The following is a 15,120-nucleotide window of genomic DNA, read 5'->3' as shown; positions in this document are numbered from 1 at the left end:
ACCAGGAAGTCCCGGCAGTATTCCAATACCTTCCCGAAGGGAAAAGCTGTAATGCAGCCCAGCCGCAACTCCAGGACGATTGGAGGTGATGTCCCTGGCCTTGGACATCCATGTACCATGCGGCACAGCGGCAGCTCCAGGGGGCCCCGGCAGGATCCCCATTCCTTCCCGGAGGTGACATCTGTAACGTAGCACAGCCAGAGGTGGAGCATGGACTTGCAGACGGGCAAACCACATGGGAGGCATCTGCTCCCAGGGAAACACCAATGTTCCGCTGGCATGGGGGGCAATTTGTGGCCTGCCCCTGCAATTGTGTCCCAGCACACCAAAATATCTGCCCGGACGGCCCATTCCCACCCACACCATCAACAATCCAGCCCCAGTCTCACCCACTCCATTGACAGTGGGCCCTAACCATAGACTAATAAAAAACCAAACTTTTTGGTGGCCCTCTCCCCCTTCACCCCCCTGGGCCTCCTACAAATGGCTGCATGAGGTACACCCCCCCCCCCCTCCATTTGGGGTGGGGGGAGAGGGCCACCACAAATTGTGGGACAGGCCCCCCCAGTGGGTGGGGCAGTAAGGTTTGGGCACCCTGGGGCCAGTTTGGCACACCAATGTGCCCCTCTACACCAAGGCAAATTTTGGTAAACAAAAAAATTCAAAATGGCAGGCTGCCCTTTAGGGGGAGCTGAGGGGCACCCTAAACCTCCAGGTAATGTTCTAATGCAATGGGGGGTGACCCTCTTCCCCACCACCCCACACCAAATGCAGGAGGGGGCATCTCATGCAGCCCTCCCTGGGGTTACATGCCCCTTCCTAAGAGCAGATAACTGCCCCCAGGGAGGGCTGCATGACATGACCCCAAGTCCATTTTGGGTGGGGGGGACAACCCCTTTACATTTTGGGTGGAGGGGATAGCGCACAGGAGGGGCACTCCCCCCAACACCAGCCATGATATATTTTTTATTTTCTCCCTTCCCCCCTTCCCTAGGTGCAGATGGACTCCCATCTGCCCCACGGGGGGCCCTACCCTGCAGGCCCCATCGTTTGATGGGCCTGCCCACACTTTCCTGGTGGCCCCCACCCCATTGGATGGGGGGCCACCTTATGTACTCCTACCTGGGGTGAGTAATCTGCCCCCCATGGAGGGTGACAAGGGGTCCCCCCTTTCCACTTGGCGTGGGAGGGAGGGAGAGGGCCACCACCCTTTCATGTCCTAAAAAGAATCTGTGGTGGCTAGTGGTCCCCAATCCCCGTCCCATTGTGGTTTTTCTTTCATATGCCCCCCACCCGTGGGGGCAGATGGTCACTCATCTTCCCCCAGGGTTCTCCATACATGTGGCCCCATGCTTTGGGGTCCCGGGGGGGGCCTCGGGGGGCAGAGGGGGGCGGGGAGTGGGACGCTTACCTAGTAAGCAGCCCCCTCTCTCTGCTTTCAAAAGATATCCCTGGTGTCTAGTGGCATTGCTGCCCACGGATCGAGCGCTCTGCTCCCGATCCGTGAGCAGCAATGCTTACACAAATGGTGTCGTTCGAAAGGGGAGAATCTCCCCTTTCCAATGACACCTGCCTCGATCTCTGGCTTGAAATACAGCCGGAGATTGAGGCAGAGGGAGAAGGGCACTCACCTTCTCTCTTCACCGCGGCAGCCCGAAATGGCTGCCGCAGTGAATTTACTTTGTTTCACGCCGGCGTGCTTTACGCACGCCGACGGGAACTGAAGGTAATGTAGCCCCCTGGCAGTGAGGGGGGACCTCCCCCTCACGTAGCCCGGGGGTTGGATTACAGTTTTGAGCTATCCCTGCTTTGCAGGAATCGCTAAAAACAGCGCTGAAAAGGTCAAGCTATCTCGTCCTTGGCACCCTGGAGGGAATTCCAAGGACGAGATACCTCGTCCTTGGCACTTAAGGGGTTAAAGGATTAACATACGTCGCATCTCGCCCTTGATTACAAAAACGAGGTCGAGGAATTGGTTGAAGAATAATCTATTTATGTTTTATATATGGTTTAGGTCATCATTGGCTGTTACTTTATCCACTGGCCACAGCTCAGACCACCTCTAAACAGATTACAGGTCAAATACATCATCAAAACAATGAGCGATTGCCTACTGTGTTAGGCAGAATCCTGTGCAGTTCCCTTGGGGAACACTGCAAAAAGATTACGACTACAGGAATAAGCAGTAAACCCAATTGGTAGCAGTCTGCACCACCCAGATTTACCTGGTAGCTGTGGCTGAGCAGTCAGACTTCTCTTAAGAAGAGTAAGGCAGTATATAGAGTATACACAATAGGGCAAAAACACAGTTGAACAAGCACACACTGACCCAAGCTTTGTATCAAAAGTATATAATTATTTATTTAAAACACTTTAGGTAATACACTAGCACTCTAAATCAAAAGCAAGTTAAAACACAGTCAGATAAAGTATAAACACCTCCCTTGATAACTATTAGACAAGTCAGAGTTAAAACATCACTATTTGTTAAAACAGATGTGAGCGCGTAACCTAGATGGCACTCCAATAGTTAAGCTAAAGGGAGAGAAAAAGGCAGAGCATAAAAATAAAACTATTCCCAACACTTTTCTAAGTCCAAAGCAAGTCAGTGAAGGCAGTATACACTGTAGAGCCAAAGTTCATAGGCCAGGCCCACTTTAAATGGAGCAAAGCGAAATGTGCCCAGCATCACACGGTTTAACATGCACTAAGTCTTTGCAGAGTGTTCAAAGAAGGTTGGGATGATTCGAGAAGTAAAGTTAGAAGGTCTGGAGCCAACCCAGTTGGAAAGCCAAGGATTTAAGGGTGACCTTTAGCAATCCGAAGAAAGGGAGGCCAGGTGGAACACAGTACCTTAAAGAGAGAGGAAGCTCCAGCGGCGGCAGTTGTTCCTGGCAGTGGATGCAAGTCGTGGATTCGACCAGCGGAAGAGAAGATCTTGTCGAGGAGGAACCTTGTAGTCGTTGCACTGCCCAGGGAAGAGAACAGCCGCGGAGTTCGTCGGTAAAAGGTGCGTTCCTTTTATTCGCGGTCAAAGTGGTGAAGCTTGGCTATCCGGTCGCCGGGGTGCTTGGCACGGGCGAGTCGACCAAGAGACGTCTTTGGAAGGCGAAGTGGCAAACTGGTTGATCCCACCAGCTCAGAGGGAGAAGACTCTTCCAGCAGAACATCTCCTCTTGTCGTCGGGAAAGTGGTGAGGTCGTTGCAGCAGGGCTCCACCGGTGGTGTTGTCGTTGCAGATGGCTCAGTTTCTTCCCTCTTCGGATTTCTTAGGTCCTGTGGCGACTTCTGAAGTTCCAGTCCCAAAAGCCCTGCTTTTATGCAGAAAAAACCCCATTCAACAGCCTAGCTGTCACTCAAACATGCTAAGTGGTGAGCTGGGCGGCTCACTACTGGGCCAATCAGAATAGAGTGTGACTTGAGTTGCTAAAGCAACGCAGTCCAGGGTGCCAATTCCCCTCCCCACACATCCTGTTGACCCGCAGACAGAGTGGCACCATTTGAAGGGCTTCTGTTGAGAAGCCCGCCAAAAAGTGGAAGAAAGGGCTCGACCTTGGTTGGAGTTACAGAGACTGGCACGAACGCCATTTTAGAAGAGAGTTCTGGCAAAAAGACCCACCCGTGGATTTAATATTAAATAAATAAACCGGCGGTATCTTTAACTTTGCACCAAAAAGTGGTGTGTTTAAAATCGATGCGAAAATCCCATAGGAAATATTCCGGTGCAATATTTTGCGTGGTAACCACTGCCACCAGCCAGAAACTCGACAAGGGGGGGGACTGGACAGTGCCCCTTGAAAACAGACCATGGGGCGATCGAATTAACCCCTTCCAGAAACGTCCACAATATGATGGTTTGTACTGGTTCTGTTCACAATTTTGGACTAGTAAAGTCAATGGTGACTTTACATGCCCTCTGACAGTAGTCAGTCCCAGGGTATGGAGTCTATTTTTGGGGGTCACTATGACACCCCTGTGTTACTGCACTGAGGGTGTGTGTAACGCACATGAAAAACAGATGATACCCTATGGAGTAAAAGACCCCATAGCCCATAAGCACACAAAGTCAAAGACATACCTTAAATCATGCCTAAAGAGTGGGAGGAAAAGAGTCTCACTCTTAGCAGGAGAATAAAACAAACCCCAAAAATCCAGCAAAGCTGCTGGGGGACTCACTAGGTTTGGGAAATTAGCCTTATAAGAGAATTCTCCCTAACACTCTGCAACAGTTGCAAGTTGGCTGTATTTGAGAGCGGGATTGGTTGGCATGAACTTCACCAACCATGGCAAATTGGCAGGTTATCAGTACATGCGCAACAATAGTGGCCTGGGGGAGCGGCACCAAGGTGATGCTTTTCCCAATAAGGATACTATTTTGGATTCTCTAGGCTACAAGCTAGAACTTTTAACGTTGAATTTGGCATTGTCTTGTATCTTTGTCCTGAGAACTCGAGGGGTGTGAAGGCCTAAGCCTAACTGTCCCTGGGGCCAATAAATGGCTACTATTCTCCAACTAGAAGTCACGTGTGTGGAGACTACATTTTGAATTATTCTGCTCTTCATTTCCTAGGATTTGAGCCCTTATTAATGCGGGTGTCCTTCCTGCCTGACCACTGGAGACTTGTTTGAGCTACTTTCTTTTCAATATTAAGCCCTGATAAGTGAGCACCTGACTTTCAAGGGCTGTTTTTCTTTACTTGATCTAAGACAAATGTGTCTTTCACTTGGGAAATATTATCTTCTGTTCTTTTCAGTGCCAGTCCAAACCTCCCTTTTCCACAGTAACCTTGGCAGGGGTTGTGCAGCTATTGTCTGGTTTGCTTGTGTCTGTATTTTCTGCTAATTCAGCGAGTCGGGTACCCCTGCAGCTTGAAGGTTTCGCCAATGCTTCCCATTCACTCGAACGTGGCTGTGCTGCCTATCTTTTTTTCCAAAATGGCCACTCGTCACTGTTGCGTTGCGTTTCTATACTAAGCAAGCTTTACATGTTGTTTATTTTGCCTTGCGTTTCAGCATATGTATTGAATATGTGTGTTCTAGTGTCTATTGGTGCAGGTAACATTCTTGAGGTTGAAATGCAAGTTTGACCTAGTGTTCGTGCGTCTTTGTTGTGGGTGCATATCTGCTTCGTGTCTAGTGCCTCTATGTGTGTAGTGATATCAGTTGCTCTCATCACGTTGGTTACAGCATGCCCATTTTTGTTAGAGGTTGCAAGTCCATTTCTTCTTTGACTGATCCAGGATAAGGTTGCCTTGGTGAATAACGTCTCTTGTATCTGTAGTAAGGGCGTCAAGAGGGGGCGGATGCCTTAAACGATGCACACTTTTCTTTTCTATATCGAGGCGGGCGAGGGGCTGATGCAATGAATGACGCAGTCATTTGCCTCTCGACATCACATACTAAGGCGAGAGCACAACCAATAGTAATGACGGTTGCCAAAGTCTCATTGATATTAATTGTCCAGCTAGTCAAGACCTTTTAGATAAAGGAGACCAAAGAAATTGTTAATCCATTAATGGCAAAGTTGTTTTGCTTACTGTTGGATTAGTAGAAAGAAGTGTGGGATTGTCATGCTAGGATACACTGAGGGGGGCTCACTCTTGAACCATAAGCTTGAGGCACAAGGGTATTGTTTGATATTTGTGTCTTCTACATATGCTGCATAAACTGTTTGTTCGTTCAGTACCACCCACTATTTTCTCCCATTGACGCACCATTGTTAACCCACATTCATCATGCATTGGAGAAGTGCCCTGATCATTGCATCTTTGAATGACATTTCTTTTAATGTATATGTTGGATTGTAGAGTCCGCTTTTTTTTTAGATCAATTTCTCACGGTTTAATTTCTCTGACTTTTTAAGGTTCTTGCAGAGAAGGTTCATATGAGAGCTTTGTCTATAGCCCAGAGAGTGAAACTCTTGCAGCAAGGACTTAATGACAGATCAGGTAAGAAAATGTTACTATGCAACTGTAATCTAGATAATGGTATTCTTGTGTCTGAGCTTTCTTGTCTGTAGGATGAACAGTAGCATTTGTTTATGCTAGAGAAGGTACACCACCATAGTAAGAGGGAGAATTAGACTTGAGCAGAGGTCATTAAACACAGATACTGCAATCTCCTTTTATGTACTGTCACTTATGGCCCAAAGAGCACTCCAACTGCTAGTGATAGTTCAAGGATTTCTATTGAATAATCAGACAGGGGGCACTAGGTCTGTGCCCAACTCTCGGCTCCACTAAACATTTTCGACCTTAGCCCAGGCGTCGTTATTCCTCAGTTTAGTAGCTAGAGCTTATTGACCCCTACTGTCTAATTCCTAATCGACTGTTCGTGAAGGCCTAAAGGCAATCACATTATCTACCTAGGCTCCTTTCATAGTGGGGACGCTAATGTGAGCCTCTTATCCCAACCTAGTAATATACAAGCCTCGTACCCAAACCATTGCAACTATCCTTGTGCTGTGTATGATTTCCAGTCTTGTTACCCTGGTATAAAATTGTTTCCCAGCCATTCCTACCTAGCATTTGCAATTCTATGTCGACTAATGCGTTGTTGCATTAAGGTATTTCCACCCATTCACAACGATGAATTGGAGGCCCAGTAATATTTTAAATTTGGGAGTCTGATACCACCCGCCCATTGCGAATTGTAACATTTTTCCAGTCTTACCCAGGTGTTTTGTTCTGCCACAGGAATTCCCTAATGATTTTGTCTACTCATTCGTTATCTGTCTTGGGCAGAGGCGTTGCTAGAGGGCGGCTGAGGGGACTATGGCCCCGGGTCTTTCGGTTGTAGCCCCAGATAGCTCAGGTGCTACAACCAAAATGCTAGCTAGCCCCGAGTCCCACCAGTGCCGACATTAGTTTAGGCCCTGATCTTTTCCAGACCTAGCAACACCCCTGGTCTTGGGGTAGGCTGTACTGTGTTTAAGAGTTTTACAATTGTGACCATCTTATACAAAGCTGTAATTCCCAGTAGCGAAAGCTGCAGGGTGCACCAGTGCTTCATGTCAATCTCAAAAGTGTTTGTTGGCTGGAGTGAGGTTCCATTCATTAAAATGTTTGTCATCCTTCTGTACGAAAATGCCTAAGTAGGGTAATCCTGTTCCTGATGTTTTCAGCAGCATGATGTTTTCAGCAGCAACAAAGGTCCCCTCCTATTGCCCCTACTCCATCCCCCATCCCCTACACACCCTTCCATCTAGGCAATTGGATAGTGTATAGGTTTTTCTCAATTTATTTTTAGACCCGCAAATTACTTTAATATAGCCGTTGCCCTGAGTATAGATCTCTCTGGATTGGTCAAGTAGAATAAGATTTTTTCTGCATAGAGCAATCCGAATAGCATCGGAGACTGGGCAACTCTGTCCATTCCCCCTTTCTGATCTGAATCTGTCTGAGACTGTTCACTTTAACTCTAGCTTTAGGTTACATATAGAAGTTTCACCCATCTGGTGTAATAGTCTTCGAATTCCATTTTATCCTGTATATCAAAATATCACATGTGTTTCCGTTTGATCGAATCAAATGACTTTTGTGCATCCAAGGATAATATGTCTAACAGGTATTGTAGCCTTTTGGCCATTCTAATGGTCATGTAAAGACTCCTGATATTCATCCTTTTGGATCTATTCGGTATAAACCCACACTGGCCTTATTTGAATATTTCTGGTAGTATGTTTTGAAGCTGGTTATCCAGCACTTTATCCAAGATTTTGGTTTCGGTTTAAATGGGGCTATGGATCCCTAAGACCCACATTGGTCCCTAGTTTTACCCTCTTAGGGATGACCATGATCGTGGCCTCCTTTAAATCTCTCGGCACACTCCCTTTTTTTCCTTTTTGTGAACACTTCCATCATATCGTCTAGGAACTCGCCTTTCAGCCTTGCTCATAATTCTAATGGGAGTCAGTTTTGGTCCTTTGTCTCTAGGAATGCCTGAATACAGCCAGTCCTGATTGACATCGTAGGCTGTGCATGAATGGGGGAAACCTGCTTAAAAGGCGAGTGTTTTGGGAGTACAGTGAGAGTCGACCACTGGGAGAAACGCCCGACAAAGAAACCGTGAATGAAGCTTTCTGTATCCTACTAGACCTTTGAATTGCCTGGTGAAGCCCTGCTGCTGTGCTGAAACTCCTTATTCTGATCGACAATGGAAGCTTCAGAAGGGACGGGACAACTTCTTCCCTTGGGTCAGTGGGACCAACTAACACAGAGACGAACTCCACTGGACCATCTTCCCTGATTGGCTGTACTACTTCACTGCTGCAAGAACCAAGTGCCAGGGGCTGGGAAATCCGTAGTCGAGTGCAATGTCTGCAATCTGGCCAGAAGCTCAAGAAGTCGCCAAAGGATCCTCCAGTAGCAGGACGACCAGAGCTTGAGTCCCCTCACAAGAGTGCAGGCCCCAAGGAGTGAAGGAAGCCCAGCCGGTATCTGAGATCCGCAGTGGTGCTGGTTACCGAGCGCTGAAACCACGAAGTGCCGCTGATCTGAAAAGTGCCATTAGCTGCCGACGTCCTTCGTCTTGCCACCCCACCCCCGACTGAGGCTCAGGGAACCCAGGTTCTGCATTGCTGCAACAGGATTAGAGTTGGGGTACTTATCTCTGTTTTTTTTTTTTTTAGCTGTGCTTTTCTCAGTTGAGACGTGCATTGGCTTACACCTTAGTTGATTCCAAATCTGCTTTTCACCGGCTTAACAGTTTGTGACCCTACAAGTGATTTCTACAAAACTCTCTAACTTTGCAAGTCTTTTTTTAATAAAAGAAGTGAGACTGCTGCATAGACGGTGCTCCAATTGACTTTGGCAGTCCTGGCTCCCTGCAGACTCTTCTAGTCCATTGACGTTAATATTTCTGTCTCTCATAGCTGGTAACTTGTTCTAAACTGTTATTGCTGGGAAACACTTGTTTAGACTTCATTGGAAGATTTAAGTATGTATGCCCTGCCCTGAGAACCTATTTAAACAACTCCTTTCTGCAACCTCAGAATCTGCAAAGTATAACTAGTGAGATATAAATGGCAATACTGTCCTTGTGAATGAAGTGTGTAAAAATCATCTCTAAAGACATCCACTAACCTGTGCTGATTCTGGAAAAGTATTTTAAAGTATATTTGATGCTTATTTTAAAATTGATGTTAAATAAATAACTATTATAACTGAAACCTTGAGTATAAGGGTTACTTGGCTGCTTGTATTTGTGAATTTCATTGCTACAGCTCACATTTACCCCTCTTGAGATAGGCCTGGCTGCTCAGTCATACTACCAACGTGTTTAGTACAGACCTATACCAAAAGGTATGTTGGCTTATACCAAGCAGATAAGTGTTGTATAGTCTGTGTTACTACACCAATACTTCCTAACAAGCACTTTTCCACAGTATTTGGGATTTAAGTTCAGTAATGAGCCGCCTTACGATGTATGAGTTTAAACTGTCAGCCAGTCAGATAGTCCCGCAAACTAAATATGTCCACTTGATGGCTAAATATTCCAGCCCGACCACTTGGTAGTTTGGGAAAAGGATTCCCAAACCCACTGATGAATAACAACCTGCACCTGCTGTAATATGGCCCCAAGACCACTAGTGGAAGCATCCATTTGCTGGATAAACTCCTTAGTAAAATCAGACCTCATTAATTTGGGGTTTTTGCAGAAAGCCGTTTAGTTGGTTGAGGGCTTTTTGGGGGCCGGTATCACAGTTGGTGTTGGGAGGGTGGGCTCTATTGGTTAAGGTTCAGGCTTTCTCTGACAAGTTCAGTATAAACCTTGTTGTAATAGCCTAGCAAGACGAGCGAGGAAGGCTGTCCTTTTGTGTAACTGGCCTTGGTGCTTATTGCTTTGAGTTTCTGTGGTTGAACTTGTCTGCTTCCAACTTGGAATCCCAAGTACTTAATACTGGATTTGGCCAAACCTTGAATTTATCTATATTGGATTATACTGGCCCGTTGACTTCTATTGGGCCAGAGGGTAATGCTAGATTTTGGGCTTTGTAATAACTGTAGGGGGTCTGTGAGCCTCTCTAAAAGTCCATTTGAACTTACTTGATCATCACATGACCCCATATTGTCAATTTCTTATTTCTATAATCCTGAAGTTACTTGTATGTATCTGTAAAGCTTTGTAGGTATTACTTTGCTTAACTTTATATAAAAGAATATACTTTTTACACACAAGTTGTGAGCAGATGGCCTTATTGTGTGCTAATCAAAAGTGTTTGCTGAACCTCAAACCATCATTCACCTTCTGAAGAGGTGCCTTGACAGCTCAGTCATTCTGCCAGTAAGAGAGCCTGGATAACTCAGAGGAAATACCCTGGATAGGTTGATATATCTGGACTCGTAAAATAAGGCTTAAGAAAATGATCCCTAACAATCTTGAATTATGATTGTCCACTGATTGTATCCTTACTTCACCCCCAACAAACTCTCCCTCACCTTCCATTTATCTAGCGAGGGTTATGCATGAAATTTGAAAAAAAAGAACCGAGATCGCTTACATGATCTCCAAGCATCTAACCGCTATTGCAGCCAATCGAACTTAGTGGAGACCTGAAAAGAAATAGTTTTGATTTCTTCAAAAAATAAAATTCTCTTTAAAATAAAATAGGTTCATGAAGCTGTTTAAGTGTGTGGGGAATACGCAACCCATAAAATGTGCACTCTGCTTGCCATTGCATATTTTTAACGTACTTTTGGCCACTAAGAAATGGCGTGCTTTTTACATGTGAAAATCGTCCGTCATTCATGTTGATGGGGCGAGGGACTTGATACCCGGATAGCTGTTTGGAACCATCCACAATTCATTGGATGGAGAATGATTGTTTTGGATAACTCTCTCCAGCAAGCGCTCCTTACTTTTTGTGCTCCTAAAGGAGTTTAATATTGTGACATGGGTAATAATGTTTTCTAGATGTTTTTGGTGCCCAATTACCTGGGCAATTCTGCAAATAGTCCAAAATGAAAAGTTCTTCTTGTACTATTTTAATATCTGTTGATTTGCCACATTCTAATAAGTATCTTTTTTCCTTGTGTTTTTAGTGCGCATGAAATGTACTTGCTTAGGGTTCGTAGCATGTCTCTCATTAAGTCTTTTCTTTTTGTTACAAAATGCAGCGTATGACTTAAAACGTGTGGCAAGTACATTCTGAAGTGCCGATTTAATGGGAAGCCATTTTTCGATGTTTGTTTCTGAAACAGATGCTGTTAAAGAGGTGATGCAGAAGAAACTTCTTCAAGCTTGGCTCCGCCTAACAGAAGGAGACGTGTTGGAACTGCTTCACCGACTTGATGTAGAAAACTGCCCAGAAGTGGCAGTCTCTGCTCTCAATTCTATGTTTGCCTTATCACCTCTTCAAGAGCTTGTGCAGAACTGCAAGAATATTGATGAAAGGTACAGTTGAAGGAAATTTCAATTCAGTCAATATAAATTACTGGGGACCTGCTACGGCTGAAAGTAGTACATTTTTAAGACCGTTTTAGATGGCAAAAGGTGCACTCTGTTTCAATTTCTGAAAATGGAGGACTTTAACTGTTAATGGACCAATCGCAAGCAACACGACCTGTTTCTAATCTGGTTGCTCCGTTCGCTGTTTCGGCCATATTCCCTTCACTGGCCACAGCTGGAGTAGGCCACAGGGGCATCAGGGCTGCGGTGGTGTGCCTATCTGTGCAAGGCAAGGAGTGTGAAAGGTTGAACCCGAAAGGTGAACAGTTGTACCATCTCCAGAGCACAGCCGTTCACTTTGGGGTCTCTCTACACTCTGCCCCACTATCAAAGTAATCATTTGCGTTGGGTGTCTTCAGTAGGCGGGCCAAACGGTGCCAAGGAAGCTAAACACCTCACGCCCTCTATGGGTGCCACAGCGATGGGATCCATAATGGCGTGTTTACACAGTATGGGCTGCTTTGTTTCGTCTCTCCTGGTTAATAATTGCCTTCCACCTTTACAAACTTGTAAAACAAGAGGCTCAGACCATCACATTTTTTAAAACTGTTAGGCAGGAACCTGTGCAGTTCCCTTAGGGACCACTACCAAAGGCTTAAGACTACAGGTGTTGGCAGTAAACCCAATTGGTATCAGTCTCTACCACCCAGATTTACCTGGTAGCTGTGGCTGAGCAGCCAGACTTCTCTCAAGAAGAGTTAGACAGTATATAGAGTATACAAGATAGGTACCAAAATACAGTAGCACAAGTAAACACTGACCAGAGCTTTGGTATCAAATATATAATTATTTATTTAAAGACACACTTAGAAATACTCTAGCACTATTATTATTATAAGCAAGTTAAAAAACAGTCACTATTAATATATGTACATCCCTTATTTCTTATTAGACAAGTCTTAGTTAACACCACTTATTTCCAGACAGAGGTGAGCGCTTAACTAAAGATGGCACTCCAATAAGTTTAAGAAAAAGGGAGGGAAAAGGCAGAAATTAGGAACAGCACACAACACAATACTTTAGAAGCACTCAGCAAGGCAGGAAAGTCAAAGTCTACTTGTGAGCAAAATGCTCAGAGGCCAGGCTCCCTCTTGGAGAGAGTAGAACACCAATGCGCCCAAGATCACACAGTTTAAAAGGCTTGGAAAGTCTTGCAGAGAGTTTAAAAAGGAATCAGTTCAGCTCAGAAAAGTTCAGTTAGCCAGCCTAGGGCCGACCCAAGTGGTAAGTTGAGCATTTACGAGACACCCCACACAGACCGTTGCGAGGGAGGCCAGGCGGACACAGTACCTTGAAAGTGGAGAGAATCCTCCAGCAGGGGCAGTTGTTCCTGGCAGCGGGTGCAGGTCGCGGCGTCGTCCAGAGGAAGAGATGATCTCGAAGTGGAGGAAAGCAGAAGGTCGTTGCACTGCCAGGGAAGAAACCAGCCGCGGATTTCTCCGGTAAAAAGGTACTACCCTTTTATTCGTAGTAGTGGAAAAACGTGGTATCCCGGTTGCCGGGGTGCTTGGCACAGGCAAGGTGGCCACGAGATGATCCGGGAAGGCGAAAAGGCAAACTGGCAAACTGGTTATCTCCACCAGTCAATGGAAGAAGACTCTTCGGGATGAAGATTTCCTCTGTCGTTGGAAGAAGTGGTGAGTCGGTTCAGCAGGGCTCCACCGGTGGTGTCATCGTGGCAGGTCGGCTCAGCTTCTCCCTCTTCGGATTCTTTGGTCCTGTGGCGACATCTGAAGTCCCAGCCCCCAAAGCCCTGCTTTTATGCAGAAAACCCCCATTCATCAGTCCTAGCTGTCACTCAAACATGCTAAGTGGTGAGCCGGGCGGCTCACCACTGGGCCAATCACACAAGAGTGCGACTTGAGTTGCCGAGGCAACTCAGTCCAGGATGCCTAAACCCCCTCCCACACCCCCTGTGGTACCCAGACAGAGTGGCGCCACTTTTGGAGGCTTCTGTGGAGAAGCCCGCCAAAAAGTGGAACAAAGGGCTCGACTTGGGTTGGAGTCACAGAAGCGAACACAAACGCCATTTTGGAACCAAGTTCTGTCAAAAAATACCAACCAGTGAATGAATATTAAATAAATAAACCGGCGGTATGTTTGAGGCTATGTTAAAAAGTATTAGCCTCGAACAATGGGAAAATCCCATAGGAATATATTCGTGGTTGAATATAAAAAGTAGTATCCACTGCCACCAGCCAAAACCCGCTCAGGGGGGACTGGACAGTGCCCCCTCGAACAACAGACCCAGGGGCAATCGAATTGCCCCTACCAGTACGCCCACAATATGATGGTTTGTACTGGTTCTGTTCACAATTTAGGACTAGTAAAGCCAATGGTGACTTTACATGCCCTGGGAGACAGTAGTCAGTCCCAGGGTACGGAGTCTGTTTGGGGGGTCACTATGACACCCCTGTGTTACGGCACGGAGGGTGCTGTGTAACACACATACCAAAAACACATGAAGCCCTATGGAGTAAAAGACCCCATAGCCCATAAAACGCATTCCAAAGTCAAAGGATATCTCAAATCATGTCTAAGAGTGGGAGAAAAAGAGTCTCACTCTTAGCAGGTGAAAAAATAAACCCCAAAAATCCAGCAAAGCTGCTAGGGGACTCACTAGGTTTGGGAAATTAGCCTTAACAGAGAATTCTCCCTAACAAAAACCCACAATTTGGATAAATGTCTCTGCTCCCTTCTCTGCAGCTGACAATAAATGTCTGCTTTTTAATGCTTCGTATATCAACCGTGAATTTGAAAGTGTTAATGTAGAGTTAAACTCAGGCTATGAAACGGGGCTACATTTCAATCTACTGGCTCTGCAGTGCCATCTACTAGAGAAAATAGGGAAGTATTCATAAATAATTGCTATGGATAGTCCACGTAAATGACCCATATAAACATGAAATGTCAAATTCAAATGTGCGTTAGAATGCCCGATTATGCCAATTATGAGGGGGGGGGGCTGGTTGCAGGAATCCCCCTTTTATTTGGGATCTGGGCTATAGTTTCCACCCGTGACCAGGCCACCGATGGCAAGGATCTGCACCATGAAAATGTACAGCCTCTGACCACTGCATCTGCCCAGCAACACACCCACATGGATTGGAGGTGGACTGGGTCCAGACAGACCCATGAGGCCACACGGAAATGGCCACTTTCTCAGTGAAAGATGGAGCTTTCCCTGGAAAAGGGAATTACTATGTGTGGAAACTCCAGCTACTCTAGGGCAGGAAAAAGGTCAAACTAAAGATGGTCAAAGAAGGACAGGCAAATCTTGTGGCATGGTCATTGGTAATTTTAAAGTATATGGTACTCTAAGTGGCATTAAACAGTAAAATGCAAAAGTAAACAAGACTATTAAAAAGAAAACGCAAACGTGTCTGCTGCCACCAGCCCATCCTGGACAGATCATGCAAGTAAACCACAAAGTTTCGAAACACAGGGACGCAAAGTGTCCATACTGCACAGTGATGTGTGCATGAAAAATAAACTAAGAACTTTACTATTGAGAACAGAGTTCTGATGGCAATAGGGACTGATCATTGCCACCAAAATGAACTTGGCAAGGTAAGTGGAGTAAAAAGGCTCCACTTAGCTCCAAAAGTCAGGAAAGGTTCAAAACAATAGCAGAAGGTAGGGTGTCCCATTGATGTCTATGAGGGAAATGGC

The 15,120-nt window shown here is 45.8% G+C and overlaps 1 protein-coding gene across 2 annotated transcripts in view; it reads left to right on the top strand.

Moving 5' to 3' along the window:
* NCAPG (non-SMC condensin I complex subunit G) overlaps nt 1-15,120 on the top strand; it is an 859,779-nt gene that overhangs the window by 141,403 nt on the left and 703,256 nt on the right. For both annotated transcript variants that reach the window (XM_069631905.1, XM_069631906.1), the window contains exons 6-7: nt 5,864-5,948; nt 11,202-11,394. In XM_069631905.1, the coding sequence (XP_069488006.1) occupies nt 5,864-5,948; nt 11,202-11,394 (278 nt within the window). The remainder of the gene's footprint in view (nt 1-5,863; nt 5,949-11,201; nt 11,395-15,120) is intronic.

The sequence above is a fragment of the Ambystoma mexicanum genome, chromosome 6q, assembly GCF_040938575.1.
Source record: "Ambystoma mexicanum isolate Mex_15411 chromosome 6q, UKY_AmexF1_1, whole genome shotgun sequence".
NCBI lineage: Eukaryota > Metazoa > Chordata > Amphibia > Caudata > Ambystomatidae > Ambystoma > Ambystoma mexicanum.
The sequence above is the reverse complement of the archived record's forward strand: the minus strand, read 5'-3'. Positions and strand labels throughout refer to the sequence as shown.